At 30.8% G+C, this 22,654-nt stretch overlaps 1 protein-coding gene across 1 annotated transcript; it reads left to right on the forward strand.

The window, feature by feature from the left end:
- Positions 1 to 15,784: 15,784 nt before the first annotated feature.
- On the forward strand, positions 15,785 to 21,882 carry LOC123902209 (titin). Its single transcript, XM_045951878.1, has 3 exons — positions 15,785 to 16,468; positions 17,707 to 17,844; positions 18,253 to 21,882. The coding sequence occupies exons 1-3, from the start codon at positions 16,412 to 16,414 to the stop codon at positions 21,496 to 21,498; spliced, it is 3,441 nt and encodes a 1,146-aa protein (XP_045807834.1). The 5' UTR covers positions 15,785 to 16,411; the 3' UTR covers positions 21,499 to 21,882.
- Positions 21,883 to 22,654: the final 772 nt, after the last annotated feature.

The following is a 22,654-nucleotide window of genomic DNA, read 5'->3' on the forward strand; positions in this document are numbered from 1 at the left end:
TATTTGCCACGATATAATATATAGCCAATTGAGTCGTATAAAAATAATTAGTGGAAAGAAAATGATCAGCTATGTCTTCGTCGTCTTTTTCTGCTTTCTTCTTTGATTCCTTGCTATCAAAAATTGTCGTGGAATCAATATTCTCTGACAGCAAATGATTGGAACATATATACGAAGCAGCTAAGCTATATACTCCCTCCCTCCGTCCCAAAATATAAACAAAAGCGAGTCAAAAAAACTTGATGTATTTGGTTAAAGATTTAGACTAAATACATTCACTTTTGTCGACTACTTTTTCTTTATATTTAATTTTGGAATAGATCGAGTACATATTTTTTTTTTTGTTTACAATGAGCTGTGGATCGAACCCAGGACCTATAACGTACTATCCAAACCCCTCACCAAATAAAAGTACATACTTTAACAAAATCTAAAGTCGACTTGCTTAGTTGCTTTCATATATATGATCAAAGTCATTTGTAAAAGATATTTTCGTTTTTTTTTTTAAATGATTGTTATAGTATCAAACGAGAAGTTGTTGTTTTGAGATTTGAAAATTCGTTTTCGAAAATGTGTCACCGAAATCCGTTGCACCTTCAATAGTGGTATAAATACCACCCGTGTTTGGTACTAAGACCAATCGATAATGGCATTTCTCTATTGATATAGAGGAGCTAAGAGAACCGGAAAAAAAGGAGAGAAAATGGGAAAGCTTACCAGTTAATTAACAAATGGATCCGATCTGTAACAAATAGATCGAGATGTGGGGAGAAAACAACGAACGTGCGCCTAACGAATATACATTACAAATATCCGTTCATAATATAGTGGAACAGACTCGGATTGGATTATCACTGAATAAGTCACTTACATTCCAATATAATAAACACTATTCCATCCGTTCATTTTTAAGTGTCGTTTGAGAATAGTGCGCACTATTTATATAACATACTTTGAACATTTTTTTTATTGATATATAAAACAAATGTTAGCATATAAGATATTATTCAATTGGTCTCGATGAATATTTTCAAAATATAAAATTTTCATAAGTTTTTATAATATACAATTAAAAACTTAATTGTATTATATATAGTGTGTGTCCCGTGAAATCAATTGGTCTCGATGAATATTTTCAAAATATAAAATTTTCACAAGTTTGTCCTTATCATCGGTTTTTGTCAAAAAAAAAAGAAGGTGATGTGTAATAAAAAATGCTGAAATGGTAATGCCAAATAGGATTATAGATAATAATTTAATTTTAAAATGATTTTTTGTTAAAATAAAAAATCTCAAATTAATAAAATTAGGTGTTCTTCATTTCCTTTAAAATTCTTGTTTTCAAATCCAGAAATTACATCTACATCTACTTTTATGATTCAATTCCAACCCATTTTTGCTGTGTTGATGTTTGAGTTTTTGCTGTTGTAGTGACAACTCTCAATTCTTCCCTCTCCTTTCTCTATCATGGTAGATCTAGGTAGAGGTAAACCAAATAATTTTAAGAGTTTTCAAACTTCAACTCTTCATCTTCCCTCTCAATTGGATCTTGGTTTTTTTCTTTCTGAATTTTAAAAGTTTTCAAACAACAATAACCTCATTTTTTCACTTCTCAATTCGTTCTTCACAAAATAGAATTAGATCTGGTAGAGTGTGTGGGTCTTCTCTTTACCGGAGATTCATGGTTCATAACTATGAATTTTTTGGGTTGAAGACGAAAATGAAGAAGGAAGAACATAAAGATTGTTAGGTTTTTAATTTTCTATTTTTATATATAAAAAAAAATTATATTTTTAAAAATTTAGAGTTTCGTTCAACTAATTACGTGAAACAAAATTGTGATATTTCTGCCAAATCATCAATATGTCACCAATTTTTTAACAAAAAATGACAAAAGGGTGAAATTGTGCATGTTTTAAAAGATAAAGAACTAAAATATTACAAAAAAGAAAGAAGATAAAAAAATCAAAATATTACAAATAAATAAGATAAAAGACCTGAAATATAATTTTGTCAAAAAAGAATAAGAGTGTGTTATTACCAATGTGGGGACTTCTCCAACTTTTTTCGGTTCACACTTCAATATTTCAATATACAAGACCTGAGTACTTATGATGTTTATTCTTCCATATTCCATTCACATTTATTCAACTTTCACGCATTAAATGTCACACATGTTCCAACAGAAATTGTTTAACGGAGGGAGTAAAAAGCTACTACCTCCGTCCCTAATTATAAATATTAGCATATAATATCTTATTCAATTTGTTTTGATGAGTATTTTTAAAAATTAAATTTTTATAATTTTTACTAATAGACAATTAAAGATATTAGTGATCAAAATTGTGCATTGGCATACTGCAATGGTCAAACATAGTCTTATAATTAGGGACGGAGGTAGTATTTTTATAAAAGTCTTTTTTGTAAGATAATTTTTTTAATTTTTTTTATTAAGTTAAACTTTTGTAACATGAATATCTAAATTATTGAACGTGAAAATTATTCTTTTAAGTTAAACAAATGAGTTTGAAATAAATATTACTATTTTTCATTAAATTCTCCCAAAAATCATTTTAAAAAATACAAAATAAAAATTACTTTTTTGAAGGTGAAATAATTGAACATAATTCTACGATTGGGTCTTTGTCCTGCGCCCTTCTAAATCCAAAAACCAATTGTGTTGCAGACTTGGAGTAACATTTTTTTAGCCACTAGTGTTTTTATTTTTGGGTGAATTTTTATATATCCACTAGTCTATTCAATAATAAAAAAGCAAATTTAGTTTTAGTTTATATAAAATGTGCAAATTTTCTGGATACGACTCGTACGGTATGACATACACCTTTTTTTTGTTTGTAACATTTGAGAGTATGACATGTGAAAAGTAGCAATTTAATTCTTTCTTGTTGGAATAGTTTGAAACACGATCATGTTTGGAATTATCTACAAATTTTAGCTCAACTGACAATATTGATAATGTTAGAATAAAAACTTTTATTTAAGTTCAAATTATAGATCTTGCGGTGTATGTAAATTTCAATAATATTTGTAATTTTGTTAAAAGAGTTTACAACAAGACTCTTCCCAATACAAAAAATTGATTTCGATTCCTTTTTGATTTTTTGAACAAAAATATGTATTATATTAAAAATAGAAACAATACAAGAGGTATTTTCCCCTCAACCGTAGGATAAGTACAAGTAGTATTCGCCCAAATTACATCGGGCACAAATAAAATATACCCCAAAAGCTAACGAACTATACAATCAATGAGATTAACACACCATTCATAGAAGCGCTTGCCAAGTAGAGACGACCATACCTTTGACGGTGCCCAACTCCCCCATACGTTGACGACTTTAATATCATTGAATTTACACTGAATTTAGATCGAATCAAATCTGCAAATCTGAACAAAACAAACACCGTAAAAAAACGGGATATCAAAACAAACACCATACGAAGACCTTCGTTAACATTTGAACTTGTATGCAAATTTTAGTAAATTGAGCTTAAGGTCTCCCAATTTAACAAATCCACTCATTTTGTCAATGCGAATATCTTATACTATATTATGCGAATATGTTATACTATATTATAAGATTAGTCGATATATATTTTTTTTAAGACAAGATTAATCAATATTGGTAGTAGGCCATGTTTATAATCAAACTTTTTATTTAGGTCCAATGCATTGTGCCACAAATGAGGACTAAAAAAGTATTAAAACACCCTTAATATTATTGGTCTTTTTTTTTTTTTGTTCTTGTTTATTTGATTCAAATTTGTCCAGAAAATCATTGATTACTAACGTTGAAATAAAAGAGCAATATTAATCTTGTCCTTTCAAGGAGCCCTCTTTCCCTTAAACAACACGGCCCTCCGTGTTTGACATTATAAAAGCCATCTGTCCTAGGTCCAAACTTTATTCCAAATATTTTCTTTTTTCAAATTTAAGTTGAAAAAACATAGCCATAATAAGAATACATAGAGATAGAATTAAGGGTTTTGAACTGTTTTTTTTTAACCCTCAGGTTAAAAGGGGAATGTCTACTCTGATAATTCAGAATTAATTTGGACGGGAGGTAAATAAAGTCTGACAAACAAAAGTTTCTACCAAAAATTGAATTTGAATTTTTCCGAACAACTAGTTATAAGGAGAGATCATTAACCTTTTGAGCTCAATAGTTAATTTTAAATTGTTCTATTGCAATCTAAAAGCAGAATTTTCATGAACTAATTAATAACCATAATAGAAAAATGTTAAAGTATCCATCAAGCCTAAATAGTTAACATGATAGTAAAAAACTAAGTAGATAGTTTGGTTGGTGAGTTAAAAAACACTAGAGAAATTTTATATATACATAAATAATTATGGAGTTGTCCTCTATTGCTAATTTAGTGGTCATTAAGAACTCCTACGTGCTAATAGGGGTTACCGATATATAAAAACACCCATAATTTGGAGGTTCACCCTTAATAAAAAAGATGCAAATTTTTTTAAAAAGAATAACCCTTATTTAAATTCTAAATAACATTGATAACAAAGAAAATAGTCATACTTGTAATTAAGATACAAAATATTCATATAATAATCAAGAATAATGTTAGCAACACACTCTTTAACAAACACACTCCAACACATTCTCTTTTATTGGTTGAAATTCACATGGGTCCCATAAAAAATGTGGACCCATATAACTTTTATGGGACCCATATAAATTTTAACCAATAGAAAATAGTGTGTTTGTTAAAGAGTGTGTTGCTAGCACTCCTCAATAATCAATAATAACAAAATACTCTTTAGCTACTTTAAAAAAAAAACCTCCTTTTTATTTTTTTTGAATGGCAAAAAACCACCCCTTCTAGCCACTTTGGATAGAAGATCATATTATATATATTTATAGATGAACAAAAGGTAGACAAACAACAATCTGCGCCGCTAATCTTTTTGAATAACAAAACCTTTCAAATTATTTTTAACGAAAACAGATTAAAAATTATTGGACCTTTTTATTCCATTTTTTTAATCAATCTTTTCATATATTTTAGAAATATACTACCATATAATTTTTCTTAGGCCAAAAAATCAAAGACCCGACTATATATTATTGATTCCAAATAAGTTGAGACATAATTTGGTTCTTTGAATCTTTGTGGAAACTCTCCTTGAACTCATTCCAACTTAAGGCATATATTGCACGGCCTATGTCTTATCACGTTGCAAGCTTTGATAGTATTACTAGTAACTAGCAATTGCATAAAACAAAACATATGATTTTATAAGCTTATATTTAAAGTTGTTATATATATACATACTATAATGTTGATGGGAAATTTGTGAGGTGAATTCATGAAACGATAGATTTTGGAAGATCATAATGGGCATTTGAACGAGAGGGGAGACATAATCCACATGCCATTGAAAAATGGAGATGCTATTGCTTAGTATGCAATTATCTTTAAAACCATCTTTTCCTAATCCAATATTACAACGGACAACTAATTGACAAGAAATTAAAGACCAATCCTTATAGATCATTATTTTCATGAGATATTTTTTTTTACTTTACACTAAGAACATATAAATATAAGAGATCAATAAAATATAATGTCTTCAGATTTTTGTAAAGATGTGATGTTCAAATTATTTGTGTTAATTTAATGTGTTGATCTGATCCAATAAGACTAGCCCAATATGCTAATATTTTTGTGAATATATACGATGTTCAAACTCGTTTGTGTTAGTTCAATGTGATGATATAATTCAATAAGACTATCCTAACATGCTAATATAATTTCAAGAATAATCTATTTGTACTTGTTTGATTAAAATAACCTTTAAAAAAAAACTAATTGAATGAAATAATTTTTCTTGAAACAATTGAATGAAATAATTAAACACAAGTTGTGGCAGAAATAGAAAGGACGAACCAAGGTTTACTAAGAAAAAACTATTTCATTGTAAAAAAAAAAAACAAAAAAGTATTTTTTTATTTGATTTTATAAACAAAAAAGTCACATATACAGACAAAAAATACCAATATATTAAAATTTGGTTTGAATATTACATATTACTATTTTTATGATGAACTAGTTTAAAGACACCTGCATTCGCACAAGTCCATTAATTTTTATTCGATATTTGAGTTAGTCACTATATTAATGTAGAAAATTTATTTTAAATTAAATATTTAAAAATTTGGTATATAATATTGTTAAAATATAAGTGGAATTATTGTGTTAATTATTTCTGTAAACTTATTTATTCAAAAATTAGAAATTAGAAATAATAGTCCCCGTGTATATTTTTAATAAAAAATTAGAAATTTTATTAGGAATATTTAAGGTAATTTAGTCATTTTGATACTAATTAACTTTATTATATTGTTATTATTATTATTATTTTCCTATTCTTATGTATAGATCGTTATGTTTTGTTCCTATCTATAATTTATTTTTTTATTTTGTTCTTTTTTTAGCATATCATCTTTCTATATTTTTTTTAATATTTATTTTAGTAAAATTACAATGAAGGATATAAAACTTGCAACCTGGTTAAAAGTAATAAGGATAAAGTAGGAACTTTTGTGATAATCGATTTTAATATATTAGTAATAGATATTACATATTATTAAAAATTATTGGGTCGACCTGAGAAATATCCACAGACTACAGCTTGATTTTTTTTTTTTTTTATATATAACAAAAACTACGGTTTGTAGCCACCATCAAGTCCTGCAAGGTATTTGTTCCGATCTGATCTCAAGTCTACATATTCGAGAGATTGTCCGCTTTGGGGTTAACCCGATACGGTTTACCTCGACGGTTTGAAAAGTGTGGATGTTGTATATAAACACTCCTTAGCCTCAATTACCAAGCGATGTGAGACTATTTTGGTATATCCAGAACAATATTCACCGACAAGGTCAAAAGGGATTGTACTGTTGCGAAATTAAACTAAGTCTCTTCAATGTCACTGGTACAATCTCTCGATAGTTTCCATTGATGGAGTACTTTTGGCATGATATTCACAATCACAAGATAGTTTTGAATCTCCCACTAACATTACTAGTAGTATATTTTTGACCGAAACCTAAAAAAAAAACGTATATTTTTGACCGATTGAAAAGAACAACAATGTGATTTAAGTGTCTCTTATTATTCATTTCAACGTTGCAAAGCATATGAGACATTGATTCAATATAAAATATTTTGAATAAATTTCGGATTTCAATATGTGCTTGTCAACTATATGTATGATGAGTAATACTAAACTAACTAAAGTACTAGTACAAAAGAAAATTGGATTTAATACGGATTTGGAATATTAGTGACCGTCCGATTTTAATTGGAAAAATCAGACGGTCCACAAGAAACATATTATAATTTTTAATAATAAAATTAATTTTTTGTGTCAAAAAAAAAATTGAACATGTTATTCTGCCCCATTATTTGTAGTGTGTGTTTGAGATTAACGATCGCTGGTCCACTATAAACGATGGGGCAGAATTTGTGGCAAGCCAACTTCCACATTCATTTTGTTGGATAACTAAAAGATAAAAGATGATTTCTCTTTCCCGCCAAATTTCTATTTCTGCGCAAAAAATTTTGGAAAATGTTTTTCAAATTTTTTGCAATGTAAATTTTACCGAATTTTTACCAAAATTTACACTAGAAAAAAAATTCGAAAAATATTTTCCGAAATTTTCTGCATGTTTTGCGCGAAAAGAGAAATTTGGAGGTGGAGAGAAAAACCAAAAAAAATTTCAAATCTGAAAAGACTTATGTTATCTTGATAAAATAGCCCATTAAAGCTTGTCTGAAACACAACACATGCATGTTTCATAATTTTTTGTTAACAACATCTTAATTATTTTTGTCTCTAAAAACAGCTTAATTAATCTTTGGTCTTATCAAGCAATAACCGATAATGACATAAACAGCTGAGGAGAGTCTCTTTCATGACTTGCTTCCATTTTTTTTAGATAAAATGACTTTCTTCCATTCATAATTAGAAGGTTAATACTTATAATAGTCATTCATTATTAAGTAACTTATTCCGATTAGTTAGTTTGTTATGTGTAGCAAATTGAGAGAGGAAAAATAACCAATAAACATAAGAAGAAAAAAGTATAACAAAATTAACTTGAATAACAAGGCAAAACTATAAGAGATTTTAATTACTCCATCTGTTTTTTTTTAGTGTCATTTTTTACCACATAACTTTGATCACTAATATATTGAATTATCTATTATAAAAAATTATGAAAATTTTATATTTTGAAAATATTCGTCGAGATAAATTGAACAATATTTTATTTGCTAACATTTGATTTTATATATTAATTAAAATTTATGGTCAAATTAGATTATCTGAAGGAACAAAAGCGTAATAAACAAAAGCGCACCACAAAAAAGTGTTAACCCCATCAATCAATTACTTATAAAAAGCATTGTCTAGTTGAAATGTTCCCTTCTACCCCATATCATTGAGTAATTACATTTTCACTTTTGCAATTTTTCTCTCTAGTCAACTTTGTTGATAAACTTACATCATTGCTTGATTGTGAATTTTGGTAGATTTGTTCATGAACTACTATTTGATTTGAGCTTCTAATAAGGAGTTGTGTCTTCTCAATCAATCTCATTTTAGATCATGTGTTAAAAAATATTCTAACTAGATGGTTATTGCACACACCTAAGCTAAGCCATTATTTGTGTCTCCCTTAACATGACTATTTTATTGTACTTATAATAATTTCATCATCTTTTTGTTCTCAGTTGCTTCAAGATTGGGTTACATAATCACATTAGAGATTCATTCTCACTCACATGCATGTATGAATATAAGTTTATTTTAAGGAAATAAAACACACTTAATTCAAATATTTTCTAACATCATAGTGTCTTTTCAAATACCTCTCATTTTAGAGAAGGAGCGTATCAAAAGAGGCTCTAAGATCAATGAAATTCATCTTAATTAATTGCTCAAACGAAAAAGAGGTGTGTTATTTGAACAACAATTTTGGAACAACTTTTCTTTCCTTTATTCTTATTGGACAATAACAATAGAGAGAGAAAAAGGAAGAGATAATATAAGAATATAATATGAGTATAAAAGAGAAAGTTGTCAAAAATTGTTGTACAAATATCATTTCTCAACGAAAAAATCTAGAAACACACTTTTTTTATTTATTCTTTTGGTTTATAAAGATTCACGTCACTAAAAGTAATCATATGTGAGGCATGTTAAATACTAAATATGAGTATCTCTTTCGGTTGAGATTCGAACAATTATTCTCCATATTGTGAGAGTATATCCCCTTCCGCTAGATCCAACCTCTGTTGATCTAGCAACATATTCTTTTTTTATTTTTATAGATGGACAAAATGGCACAATAGTTAATGAAAACTCATATACAAGTTGATGAGTTAGAGTTTGAACCTTGATCAACATCCAACCTAATAATTTTGTTATTTTTACCAGTTGAGTTTGAATTTGTGAAAGTACACTGACACACTCTTTAATATGTTTTATAATGTATCTTTTGGTGAAATTTAATGTTTATTTTTTTATTGATTGAAATCATTATAATCCCTACTAAATATATGTACTATGTAGCACGCATAGATATCTGAAAACATAATATTTTTTTAAAAAATGTAGGAATTTACCCCTTAAACACCTTTCCTCGTTATTTGCGAATTTTCCTCTTCTCACTCCTCGTGTTTCTTTTTATCCCCGATTTTCATTTTTGCTCTTGTTAAAAACTTCGGAATGCATTTTCCGAAGTTTTTCTAGTTCAAATTCGAAAAAAATTCAGAAAAAAAATTCCGAAGTTTTTTTTCAAGGTAAAAAATTCGAAAAAAGCGTTCCGAAATACTTATCCAAGAGAAAAAAAAGGAAATGCAGGGAGTAGAAAAGAAACATAGGGAGTGGGAAGAGAAACATTTGTTATTTGCAGTAGTCTTAAACGGAAGAAATAACGACCGTTATCCAAACCTTTGCCCATACAATATAACCCAACAAACTTGGTCTGATTTAGGACTATTCTTTTTGGGAATTGCTCTTCGCCCCCCTTAATTGCTCAGAGCCTCCCAAAATTTCCAAAATTTCCAAAATTGTCCCTAAAATTGTTTATCGGGAGTTAAAACCCGGTGACATCTTATCAGGAGATAAATTTCGGTAGGATAAATTGCACAACCCCAATTTCTTATATTAACACCTATCAGATTATATCTCCCGATAGGCATGAACTTTAACACCTACCAGATTCTATCTCCCGATAGGTTTGAAATTATTATTATTATTATTATTTTTTCTATTGTTATTTGTGTTTTAACTATTTTTATATCTTTGAATTGTGATATGTTATTATATATTTTTAGTTATGATTCAGACTCTTGATGAATTCAAACCAAACATTGTTAAATCAATGGTGCATGAACTTTTGCACGAATAATACATATCTTGTTTGACATAATTTGATTGACCAGGTTCGTTGTGAAGCGTATCAATGATATATAGATTTTTCGGCAGTGATAGTAAACTCTGATAATGATTCTTAAAGGATTTTTTTTTTTGGTGTGTGAACGGGAGTTGGTTGTCTACATAGGAACTCAAAAGACGTTGAAATGAGAAAACAGAAGATCCTGAAAATGTGGATGTCTGTTTATGTGCCATGGTTATTTTTTGGCGAGTATAAAAAGGAAAGTTACTTTTATCTGTGAAAAACGCAATCACCATATCAAACTAAAGTTAGAAGGTCATATTGCTTTCGTCGTTTAAATCACGACGAGGAGAATCTTATTGCTGAAATGGCAGGGAATTTGATATTTTTGCCTATATCTCTTATTAGGGGGGTTGCATTTTAACCTATGAAGTTTTACCTCAAGTTTTGTGGGTGTGTGTGAGTGGGTGGGTGGGGTGGTGAAGAGCAATCGTCATTCTTTTCGCCCCCTCTTAAATTCATAAAAAATATATTGCTGGAGTTTCAAAACTCTCAACGTGTATTTGATTTTAGAATCCGACTGCTCTATTATTGAAAATTTTAGGATTTTACACATTCAATTTTTTATACTACACTTATTGTGAGATTGAGAAAGTAAATATTTTGTGAATGTCTTTATTTCAAGAAATATAAAATCATTTCAAGATATGTGAGATCTTACAAAAGACACGTGAGATTTAATTAATTTTTTATACATAAAAAAACTTATTACATCGTACATAATCTTCTAAATTTTATCAATAATTTTACTATTTAAGACTTAAGTCATCTCAAATCTATTGTTATGTCTTACCAAAAAACTTGTTATGCCACCCCAAGTGCTTTAAGTTTACCTTACTTATATTAGTAATATAATTCGTTCTGTTGTTAAAAGTAGGGAAAAATGTTTGATCCTTTCAATCAAGCGATAGAGGTAAAGACTTTACTTCTTTAGCCTACACTAGGACGGAGCTGCTGTCGAGTGATGATTGACCGAGGGGAGTTCAATCATAAAGCTGGGTACAAATAAGCTAGTAAAAGACAAGTAGAAGTCAGTGAAAGAGGAGTAGTCGGGGTATGACGCTAAAAGAAGAGAGATTTGAGCAGTTTAAGTGAAAAATGAACAATGCAACCATATTATATTTTTTAAACAATAAAGAAAAATCCTACAAAGTCCAAACTAAAGAAAAATGCATACATGTGCTTAATTAGTTGGCTTTCTCCATGGAAGTTAATTTGTGTCGGGAAGTAAAGGAAAAAGTTTCATTATTTGAATAAATGAGGATGGGAGAGGTGGTGGAAGGGATTAATTAGTGGAAAAAAGGCAAGTTGCAATTACAGAAAAGAGCAAGAAGATAGAGTCAAAGGAGTCAAATACCAAACTTGTCTACTCTAAACAAGTAATTTATTCCGTTTCTATTTAACTAGACTCTAGGAGATATTGATCAATGTTGATCTATAGTACATTTTCAAATTCGAGCATTCAATTAGGGATGTCAATGAGATCGGACGGAAATTTTTTTTTTCCTCAAACTCAAACTTATAATGTTCGGATATCTTTATATTCATTCTAATTCTTAACCGGAATGAAATGTAGAACTTTAAATCTTATATCCGACGGAGTTCAGGTTTCCTAATGGAGTTCATGTTTTCCATCTCGTCTCATTTCCTCGTAAATTTGAGTTGCATTTTGGTATTTTTTTACTAAAAAGAAATTTAAAAAATACTCATTTTTACTCATGTTTTTTTTTTAAAAAAAAAATTATAATTTTTTACTCATTTTTTGTATGTAGGCCGGGTTTTAAAAATGATTTTTTTTTAATTAACTCTGTTTCTCATAAAAAAGGAGTCCAGATAATTCAAAGTTTAACCGCGAGGTAAATAAAGTCTGACCTATAATTGTTTTGAGCAGAAATCTCGAACTTGGGTTATTCTGAATGTTTTGTTTTAAGGAAAGCTCATTAACCACTTGAGTCAAATGTATTGAATAAAAGACTCATTTTTTATATGAAAACATCTTAGTCCGTATTTAAAAGACCTTCCAACTTTTTTGTTGTTGCATAAATCAAGTATTCGTTGCACAACTGCAAAGACAAACTCTTTGAGCCTTGTGGGACCTAAATTGACGTCAAACTCTCCCTAAAAATTTTAACGTCATTGTATGCCAAAATCAGGGATCAAATTCAAAACTTTAATTAAGATAGAAGAAACTCGTGTCATATCATATAAACGCTCTTGGTTCCAACTTATATTTTTGAATGGGAGAAAAACTGTAATTTTAGTTGGAAGAGAAACATCCCAAAAATTGGTCACAAAAAAGGAGTCATTAAAATCGTATCGGTATCATGTCACGTATTTTAGTTGTTGGTCACAATTTTTTTAAACATATTAATTGTCCAATACTTCTCTATACGCGTATCAGTCATTTTTTTAAAATATATTAATTGTCTGATACTTCTCTAATACGCGTATCGGAACATATCAAACATGTATCGGTATCGAGACATATCAAATGCGTATCGGTATCGAATACGCGTCGGACACAATTTTTCGCCATTTTTAAAGTATCGGAATCCACCGAATATCAAATGCCTCTGCGTGTATACCTTGCAACCTAATTTTAAATCAGCAAACTTGAGTATGTTAATGTTTCCTACTACCATACCTTTGTTCTCAACATTAATTCTTCTATAATTATTGATCAATGGCGTGACACTACACCTACTTGTACCTCTATATTAGCAACAAACACCAATAGTCAATGTCTAATCTCTTCATCAACAGAAAAACTTTCAATACGGTGATCAACACACAAATCTACCAACAAATATATTGTGATTCAGTCACACGATCGCACTAATGAATCAGAGTTGTTTCAACTTTGAACCATTAATTATGATATCACCAAAGAATGCAAAACAAACACTATGATACATTATCCGAATCATAGCATTAACACAATAATTTTTTGCTTATGTTTTTTGTTTTTGGTTTCTTCTCATGTGACATTTCAATTTGGATTTATTGAATAAACCAAGACATACATAGTAATAGTAAATAATTCTATTGAAAGCAACATTATATTATAATGTTCACAAAAGTTTTATTATTTCAACAAATTAGATGAGGTGGGAGTAGCCACCCAATGACCCAATATACAAACGCCAACAGTGTTCTAAAGTGATATGAGGCAACATCATTTTCATAGAAGTGCTATGTCTTAATCCATGTTTGAAAATTATGTCATAATAAAAAATAAATCTAAGATTAAAAATCAAAGCAAATTCGACTACTCAATCGTGGAACAGACCTGACCTTTAAATTGGTCCTTCAAATTGTTAAAAAATTAACTTCAGTAATTTTTTTATCAGTTTGAAATTAATTTATAATAATTCTCCTTAGCCCTTGACAATACTTAACTAGTATGATCTACCGAGAGATGATATGTAATTGAATTTATAAGTAGAGACAATTTTCATTTTATAAAATTGAGTTGTATGATGAGGGATGCCACTTTTAATAAACTCACGTCTATTACTATTAGATTTTGTGCGTGGATATAAATGATAGGTAGTCCGAAATAATAGACTCTAATATCATACTGTATTAAAATTGAAAGTTAGGTCTAATTCAACTATATAAAACCAGTTGTGAAAATTATCTCAACTTCATAAACTCATGTCCATGTCATCTCACAGTCAATGTGAGACTTCTTAATACACTCACTCACGCCCAACACCATTGAGTTAGGCCTAATTCAACTATACAAAACGTTTAATTGTTTGTATTAATCCTCTGATTTTTAAAGGAAGGCGGTCATGATAATTCAAAATTTACTTATGAGATAATTAAAGTTTGACAAAAATTGTTCTCACCAATTATGGAACTCGTATTTTCCTAAATGATTCGTTTTAGGAGGAGCTCATTAATATCTTGATTATACGACGGTTTTGTTTCTATAGACTAGACAGATGTTAATAAGTAATTAAGATATGAAGAGAAAAGATTAGTTAATAGTAGAAATTGAACATTAGGCCTCATGTAAATAATTCTATGGTTTATGTTATTTATTTATTTTACTTTTCATTATACTTATGAAATCTTCATATTGTTTTCACTTTATTTTTTATTTTCTGTTAAAAAATGAAAAAACGAGAAATATTATTAATAATGGTGGTTTTAATTCCATTTTACAATTGTTATAGAAGGAATTTAAATTCCGTTCTTTAAAATACAAAATTAATTCTTACTACTATACTGACATCAGATGAACATTTTCACTTTATTTCATATCATACTTCTAGAGTTTATAATATACTTCTGTCAAAACTAAAAGGAAATTTTGGTAGAGAAAATGATAAGAAAAATATTAGTTGTCATACATTTTTTTTATAAATACATTCAATCAAATCAAAATACCACTTTTTTATTTTTTTATTTTTATTAGTTACATATACATCTTCACCAATATCTCAATACATATATGTACATTGACAGCAATGGATACAATCTGTACAAAAGTTTGAATATAGAAAAAGCAAAAGCAAGATGATACTTTGATAATTAAAGATATATATATATATATATATATATATATATATATATATATATATATATATATATATATATATATATATATATATATATAATATCTTATCTTATTTAGAAAACAAACAAACTTATTCCTGTGTCCTATACCAGATTTAGATGCATAAAATTGATGTAATAAGAAATAATGTCCTCACACCTTAATTATGATATATTTTTGACTTGATGGTAGCAACTAGCAAGTGACAACCACCATAATGATGTACTCTATATAATCATAATAAAAAAATTAATGGCGGTTTAATTAAAATAAACAAGTTGCCTTAAGATTATTATTATCATTATTAATTAACAGAACCATATTTTGGTCTTTTTTTTTTAACAAGAAGTCTATTTTTTTTATTGTTTTTATATTAACCCTCTAATATTCACGGGCCCTAGTAATCTATAGTTCAACCATAAAATAAGTAAAGTATAACAAAAATTTGTTCCTATAAAAAATCAAACTCAAAATCTCTCAAATGACTTATTTTAGGGGAAACTCAATAATCACCCGAGTCCCCTTCAAAAAAAAAAATAATAATCACCCGAGTCAATTACTTGGTTAACAAGAAGCCTACTTTTTTTTTATAATAGATTTGAAAATCAAACATCTCTGATATACTATTCAAATGCCCTATCGCTAGATCAAATTAATGGCTTACGGGAAGCCTATTTTAGTCTAAATACATGAGTTGGTATTTATTGTATTAAACTATACATAAATTCTCCTCCAATCTAAGTATTTATTAATCATTTTCCATAATCTGAAACAAGACATAATTAAAATTTTCTCAAGAATCTTAACAAACCAAACCACAGTCCACAAGGAGATAATATACTACTATCTATAGTTTCAACAGGAGGGCCCTAAAACATTTTCAACATTCAACCGTTAAATGCATGCAAAAATTTCTTGGCAAACTTATCTGGTCCCCATTAATCACTCTCCAATAAAGCTAGTCACTTTGCTACAGCTCAATCCAGCTATAATAACATCAACTTTACTAATTTATATATATACTTTTTTGTATTTTAATGTAAAAACTTTAGTACCACATTAATCCTAATAATTATAATCTCCCTCCTAACTAAATCATTGAGACCACAATAGTATACCATCAGCTCATGTGACATACAGTCTGTCAAACATCTATGTTTCTGCCTTTTCATTGTAATAACAACTTGTTCTTTCCTGGAGTTGTTGCCAACCATATTATTCTCTTCACTTGAAACTTTCTTTATTTGTTTCTTAACCTTAGTTAAGTTCTTAATAACTTCACTTGTAAGTTCACTTTTTTTTTAAGCTTGGATTTCTCATCATCATCATCATGGCTACTGAAACTGTTGAGCTTGCTTCTGATCATCATACTTCTACTATTCTTGAGGTTTGATCTTGATCTACTTGATATTGTTTATACTTTTTAAGCATAAGTTATTTTGATCAAAGCTTGCATGTAGTTTTCTGTGTTTTCTTTTAGTTGAATCAAGCTTATATTATATATATATATCTCTGATTTGTTTTGGTTACATAATTATAATAATATTAAGATCTTAAAAATTGTTAAAGATTTGTTGATTCATATATATAGCATGAAGGGACAGATTGGATTTAAAACTAGTTTGTACTTTGTACTATAAAAGTTATGGAAGTCACTAGAATTGAGCAGTACTGAGGATTTTGAGTAGTTTTTATGAAACAATAGATTTAAATTGTACCATACCAAAATAAATTTGAAAACTATATGGTATTCCTCAAATGTTCCAGATATTCTTTTGATCATGTAAAAAATGAAGGGGTAATAGAGCTAGAAATTTAAGAATATCAAACACAAAGTATATAGTTCACAAATCCTAGTTCAACTGGCAAAAATGCCGAAATTGTTAGGTCGGACGTCATGACCGGGCTCCATCACTTATGTGTGTGAGTTTATAATGGTTTTGTCATTTCGTCTATCTGGGAAAAAAAACATAGCATATAATATTCAATTTCATAAAATATATTTATGATAGAAAAACTTGAAGTCCTATGGATATGGTCCATAAGGAAAAGCAAGAAAGAAAAAAAGGGAAAAAGTGTTAAACTTTTATCAAAGTTGAATGATTCCTTCCCTCTCACAGGGTTCTTTTGCACTAGAGTCTTAGACAAGTTAGAATCTATGCAAACTTACAAATTATGAATAAACTAAATAATATCATGGCAGTAGATTTCAAAGATGTGACAAAGACTGAATTTTCTTCTATATTGGAACTGTGATGCTTTTTGCTAATATGAGCCTTCCATAGAGTCCTCCACCTGTCTTTTCTTTTTAAATGAGAATATGTTTCAAACTTAGTTTGTTTTAAGGAAACATATGAAGATGTGGAAAGAAATTGTGATCTCAGTGCTTTAGGCTCCGTTTGAATAAATAGCTTAATTAAGTGATTATAGCATACTGGCTTATCATATAAGTACTTATGTATAAAACTATTTCTATAATAAAAGGTCAAATAAAATCAAACCATTTTATTATAAATGCTAAGCTGTTTCATAGACTTTCCTTGAGAGCTTATAAAAATAAGCTATAAACAACTTATAGACACTCTTCATTTAACTAATAATGTTTTTTCATCTTTTATTATATAGCAATTTGTGAAGCAGGAAAAGGATGAAGCTATTGCAGAAAAGATCAACTCCCTAGCCAATGAAAATGGAGACAAACATGATGACACGCCTGACGACTCACAAAGTCAAGCTACTCCTTCGTCCAAGACAGAAGATGAGGTGAAGGCTGAGCTTATCATATAAGTGCTTATATATAAACTATTTCTATAATAAAAGATAAAATAGAATTAAACTGTTTTCTTATAAATGCTAAGCTGTTTTCATAAGCCTTCCTTGAGAGCCTATAAATATAAGTCAAAATCAACTTATAGATATGTCCTAAACTAGTTTGAAGTTTCTATAAGATCTTTCAAACAGTCTCACAAGTGCTTATGGCAGTAAGTAAATTCAAATAAGTCAATCCAAACAGATCCTTTGCTTAGCCATGTACCATGTTTCATAAAATGTTCCCTGCTTTGTTTTCTCCTTATTGTTTTCTAAACATCAACTTTTTGTTGATGCATAAGTGTCTCTTTGGTAAGCAATCTTTATTTAACTATTAATGTTTTTTCATCTTTTATTGTATAGCAATTTGTGAAGCAAGAAAAGGACGAAGCTATCGCGGAAAAGATCAATTCCCTAGCCAATGAAAATGGAGACAAACACGACGACAAGCCTGACGATTCACAAAGCCAAGCTACTCCTTCGTCCAAGACAGAAGGAGATGAGGTGAAGGCTGAGCTTTCCGCAGCAGAGATCATTACTGATGACTCTTCAGCATTGGAACTTTCAGTTGAAGATAGTCCAAAACCGGCCATAGTTGATGATGCACAAATTCCCGCTGTAGAGAAAGGAAATGACGAGAAGGTTGAGCCTGCTGTTGCTGTTGAAAAAACTGATGATTCAGCCGAACCTGCTATTGTTGTTGAAAAAACCGATGATTCAGTGCCATTAGAAGCTGTTACAGATGCAGTTGCAGACGACCTGAAAGAGAAAGATCTAGTTCCTGAATCGCAGACTATCAGTGTCGTTGTCGCAGAACTAGTACACGACGCAGCAATAAGCCAGCAAGATGGGACAATATCCACTGAACCACCTGAGAAGGAAACATCACAGCAAATAGAAACGGAACCTGTACAAACCAATGAAGAGAATCAACCCAAGAAAGAAGGCATCGCAGAAGCTGAAACCATTGAAAAATCAGTTGACACCACTGAAAAATCAAGTGATGCGATCGCGACTAATCAATCTGTAGAAGAGGAGGTGAAACCATCTGAAATTTCAGAAACAAGTGCCGAACAGGAAGAAAAGCCTGAGCCTGCTGTGGCTACAGAAAATCGAGAAGCAACAGAAGAACCAGAGAAAGAACTGCAAGAAAAATCCGAAGAGGCAGAGCAACCAAACTCAATTCCAATTGTTGAAACCTTAACTGAGGTCAATGAGGTAGAGCCTACAGAAAAAGAAATAACCGAGCCTGTGGCCATAGAAGAGCACGAAGTAACCGAAGAACCAGAGAAAGAACAACAAGAAAAATCTGAAGAGGCAGAGCAACAAAACTCGGTTGCAATTGTTGAATCCTCAGCCGAGGTCAATGAGGTAAAGCCTACAGAAAAAGAAAAGGCAGATCCTGTGGCCACAGAAGAGCACAAAGTAACCGAAGAACCAGAGAAAGAACCGCAAGAAAAATCCGAAGAGGCAGAGCTACCAAACTCAATTGCAATTGTTGAATCCTCAACCGAGGTCAATGAGGTAGAGCCTATAGAAAAAGAAATAGCAGAGCCTGTATCCACAGAAGAGCACAAAGTAACCGAAGAACCAGAGAAAGAACCGCAAGAAAAATCCGAAGAGGCAGAACAGCCAAACGCAACTGCAGTTGTTGAACCCTCAGCCGAGGCCAATGAGGAAAAGACAACAGTGGAACTATCGGAAGAGACCAACAACAACGAAGGAAAAGCAGAGCTTGTGGAAACAGAAGAGCACAAAGTAACCGAAGAACCAAAAATAGAATCTCAAGAAAAATCAGATGAGGCAGAGGAACCAAACACAATTGCAATTGTTGAACCCTTAGTTGAGGCCAATGAGGAAAAGACAACAGTGGAACTTTCAGAAGAGACCAACAATGAAGTAGAGCCTACAGAAAAAGGAAAAGCAGAGCCTGTGGCCATAGAAGAGCATGAAGTAACTGAAGAACTGGAAAAAGAATTGCAAGAAAAATCAGATGAGGCAGAGCAACCAACCACAACTGCAATTGTTGAACCATCAGTTGAGGCCAATGAGGAAAAGACGACACTGGAACTATCGGAAGAGACCAACAACAACGAAGTAGAGCCTACAGAAAATGGAAAAGCAGAGCTTGTGGCAACAGAAGAGCACAAAGTAACCGACGAACCAGAAAAAGAGTCGCAAGAAACATCAGATGAGGCAGAGCAACCAAACACAATTCCAATTGTTGAAACTTCAGCTGAGGCCATTGAGGAAAAGACGACAGAGGAGATATTGGAAGAGACCAACAACAGCGAGGTAGAGGCTACAGAAAATGGAAAGACAGAATCTTTGATTACTTCAGTTGAGCCTAGAGAAACAGAAAAAGAAGAACCTGTGGTTACTGAAGTTGAACCTACAGAAACAGGAAAAGAAGAACTCGTGGTTACTGAAGTTTCGGAAAATCAGAAAGAACCAGAACAGCTTTCAACAGAAACCAATGATGTCATTGCTGTAGAAGAAAAAACAAGAGAATTAGAATTGGAGGCAGCGCCATTGAAAGAGACTAAAGTCGACGAAGTAGAGCCGACAGAAACAGAAGCAGATCCTGTGGTTACTATAGTGGATGAAAACCAAAGTGAATTAGGAATTCAATCCATCAAACAGGAGGAAGAAGAAAAGCCAAAGGAAGAAGCTGAAATTCAAGAACAAACAGTTGATGCAGTGGAGGTGGTGAAAGAGATCGACAACTCAGAATCGGAAGTAATTCCTGTGTCTAATGGAGTGGCAGAAAAGGCAATAGAACCATTACAAGTAGGTGAGGAAGTTGTGGAAACTATTAAGGAGGTGGAGCCTAAGCAAGCAACTGAAAAAATTGAAGGATCGCTGGATGACACCATAAAAGAGGAGGAAAGTGAAACTAAAACCACTGTTAATACTGCAGAAGTTTCACTAAATGAGGAAACTCAGACAAACCCTGCAAATCTAGTGGAACCTTCCCCCGAAGTTGAAGAAAAGGTTGTTGTAGAAGATGGTAAGAAAGAATCAAGTTTCACTGATGTGATTGAAGGGGTGTCATCAAAAGAAGTGGTTGGTGTTACGGAGAACACTACCAGTGTCGAGGAAAAGGCTGTTGTTGCTGCAGAAGATGAAAAGAAGGAGCCAGAAACACCTGATGCTGTCCAAGTATCCTCGAGAGAGTCGGAGGTTGACATCAAGAAGACTGATGAACAGAATGAGGCAAAGACAGCTACTCCTGAAGTAGGCGATGCTGACAAAAAGGTGGATGAAATCTCCAAAGCTGTAAGTGAACCTGTTAGAGAAACACTTGCATCTAAATTCGAAGAAAAAGATGAGGAGGAAACTATTCAAACTGGAGAGAATAATTCCGAGAAAGAACGAATAGAGGAGCCAGTAAAAGCTGAGGTTGAAGCCACCAAGGAAAATGATACAACAACAATAACATCCAAGGACATTCCAAAAGAAACTCCAGCCAAGCCAGCTCAGAAGCAGTCAAACAACCTTATATCAAAGGTAAAACAGTCATTAGTGAAAGCAAAGAAGGCTATAATTGGAAAATCTCCACCCAAAAACTTGTCCTCAGATGCAAAGGGGGATATTAAAGTCAAATAATGCGACAGAGAGAATTAAGTTTGCAGAATTTAAATGTTCATTTTCTTTTTTCATTGGTGTGGTGCATAGCATTATAGCATATATGTTGGTTTTTTCAATACATTATTACAGTATTTTATCTTGAATTTGTTTGAATGCAAAAGGTGTGCAGAGTGCAGTGTATATAGAACATGGTCAAGACCATGCTTTAGGCAGTAGTGTAAAATTTGATTGTTTTCTTTGCTTTATTCTTTTGAATGTATGCAGGTTGTTCTCGATTGTTGTTTGTAAACCATGGAAGCAATTTTATTTTCATGGTGTAAAAATGACTTGCTTGTACTTATGTACAATGGCCTGTGATGAATGATGATCTAGTATTGATTGTTTATTGCCAAATTGTTTCAATCCTTGTGTTTCCACTGTACTTACTAAAATTAGTTTTCACAATCACAACCAGTTCTCATTTTCAGCAAGGTAATTGACTAGAACATAAGAAAACTTATTGAATATGAAGGAAAAGTAAAATAGAAGAGATAACTTATTGCCAATCATGCCATGAATGTTGAGTGATGGGGGATTTTGCGCAACGATTGAGATTGTTACTATGTGACTAGAAGGTCATGCCCTGTATGGATAAACACCTTAAATAAGTGTTTATAGCATAAGCATCTACCATACAAGTGTATATGTATACAATATTTCTATAAGAGAAGATAAAATAATGTCAAACTGCTTTCATATAAGTTGTTTTCATAAGCTATCCTAGAGAGCATACGAAAACAAGCATAAAACATCGTATAGATATGTCATTAGTTGTTTCCATAAGTTCTGTTAGGACTTAGAATAAAGGGGAGTTTGTTAGGATTGGAGCTAAGAAGTTAACTAGAAGTGAGTTGGTTAGTTGTTAAGTTTGTTAGGTGGTTATTAAGAGTTGTTAGTTTGGTTATTCTTAAAAAGTCTTTAAATAGCCCTCAAGGGTAAATAGGAAACATATTTTTGAATAATTAGCTTTTGTGACTAGAGAATGCTCTAGTGTGAACTTGTGTGCAAGGTTATCATCTTCATTGTATACCTTTTGTTTGCAACCTTTATTCATTTGAATATGTTTTTTAAAAAATTATTCTAGGAATTCTTTCTTGCTCAAAGAAAGGATCCTAACAGTTTTGCAAGTGTTTAT

Source organism: Trifolium pratense, linkage group LG1 (genome assembly GCF_020283565.1).
Source record: "Trifolium pratense cultivar HEN17-A07 linkage group LG1, ARS_RC_1.1, whole genome shotgun sequence".
NCBI lineage: Eukaryota > Viridiplantae > Streptophyta > Magnoliopsida > Fabales > Fabaceae > Trifolium > Trifolium pratense.

Coding starts and splice junctions, on each gene's coding strand:
- LOC123902209 (XM_045951878.1), top strand. CDS start 16,412: ATGGCTACTGAAACTGTTGAGCTTGCTTCTGATCATCATACTTCTACT. Junction 16,469..17,706: donor ATACTTCTACTATTCTTGAG/GTTTGATCTTGA, acceptor TTTATTATATAG/CAATTTGTGAAGCAGGAAAA. Junction 17,845..18,252: donor CGTCCAAGACAGAAGATGAG/GTGAAGGCTGAG, acceptor TTTATTGTATAG/CAATTTGTGAAGCAAGAAAA.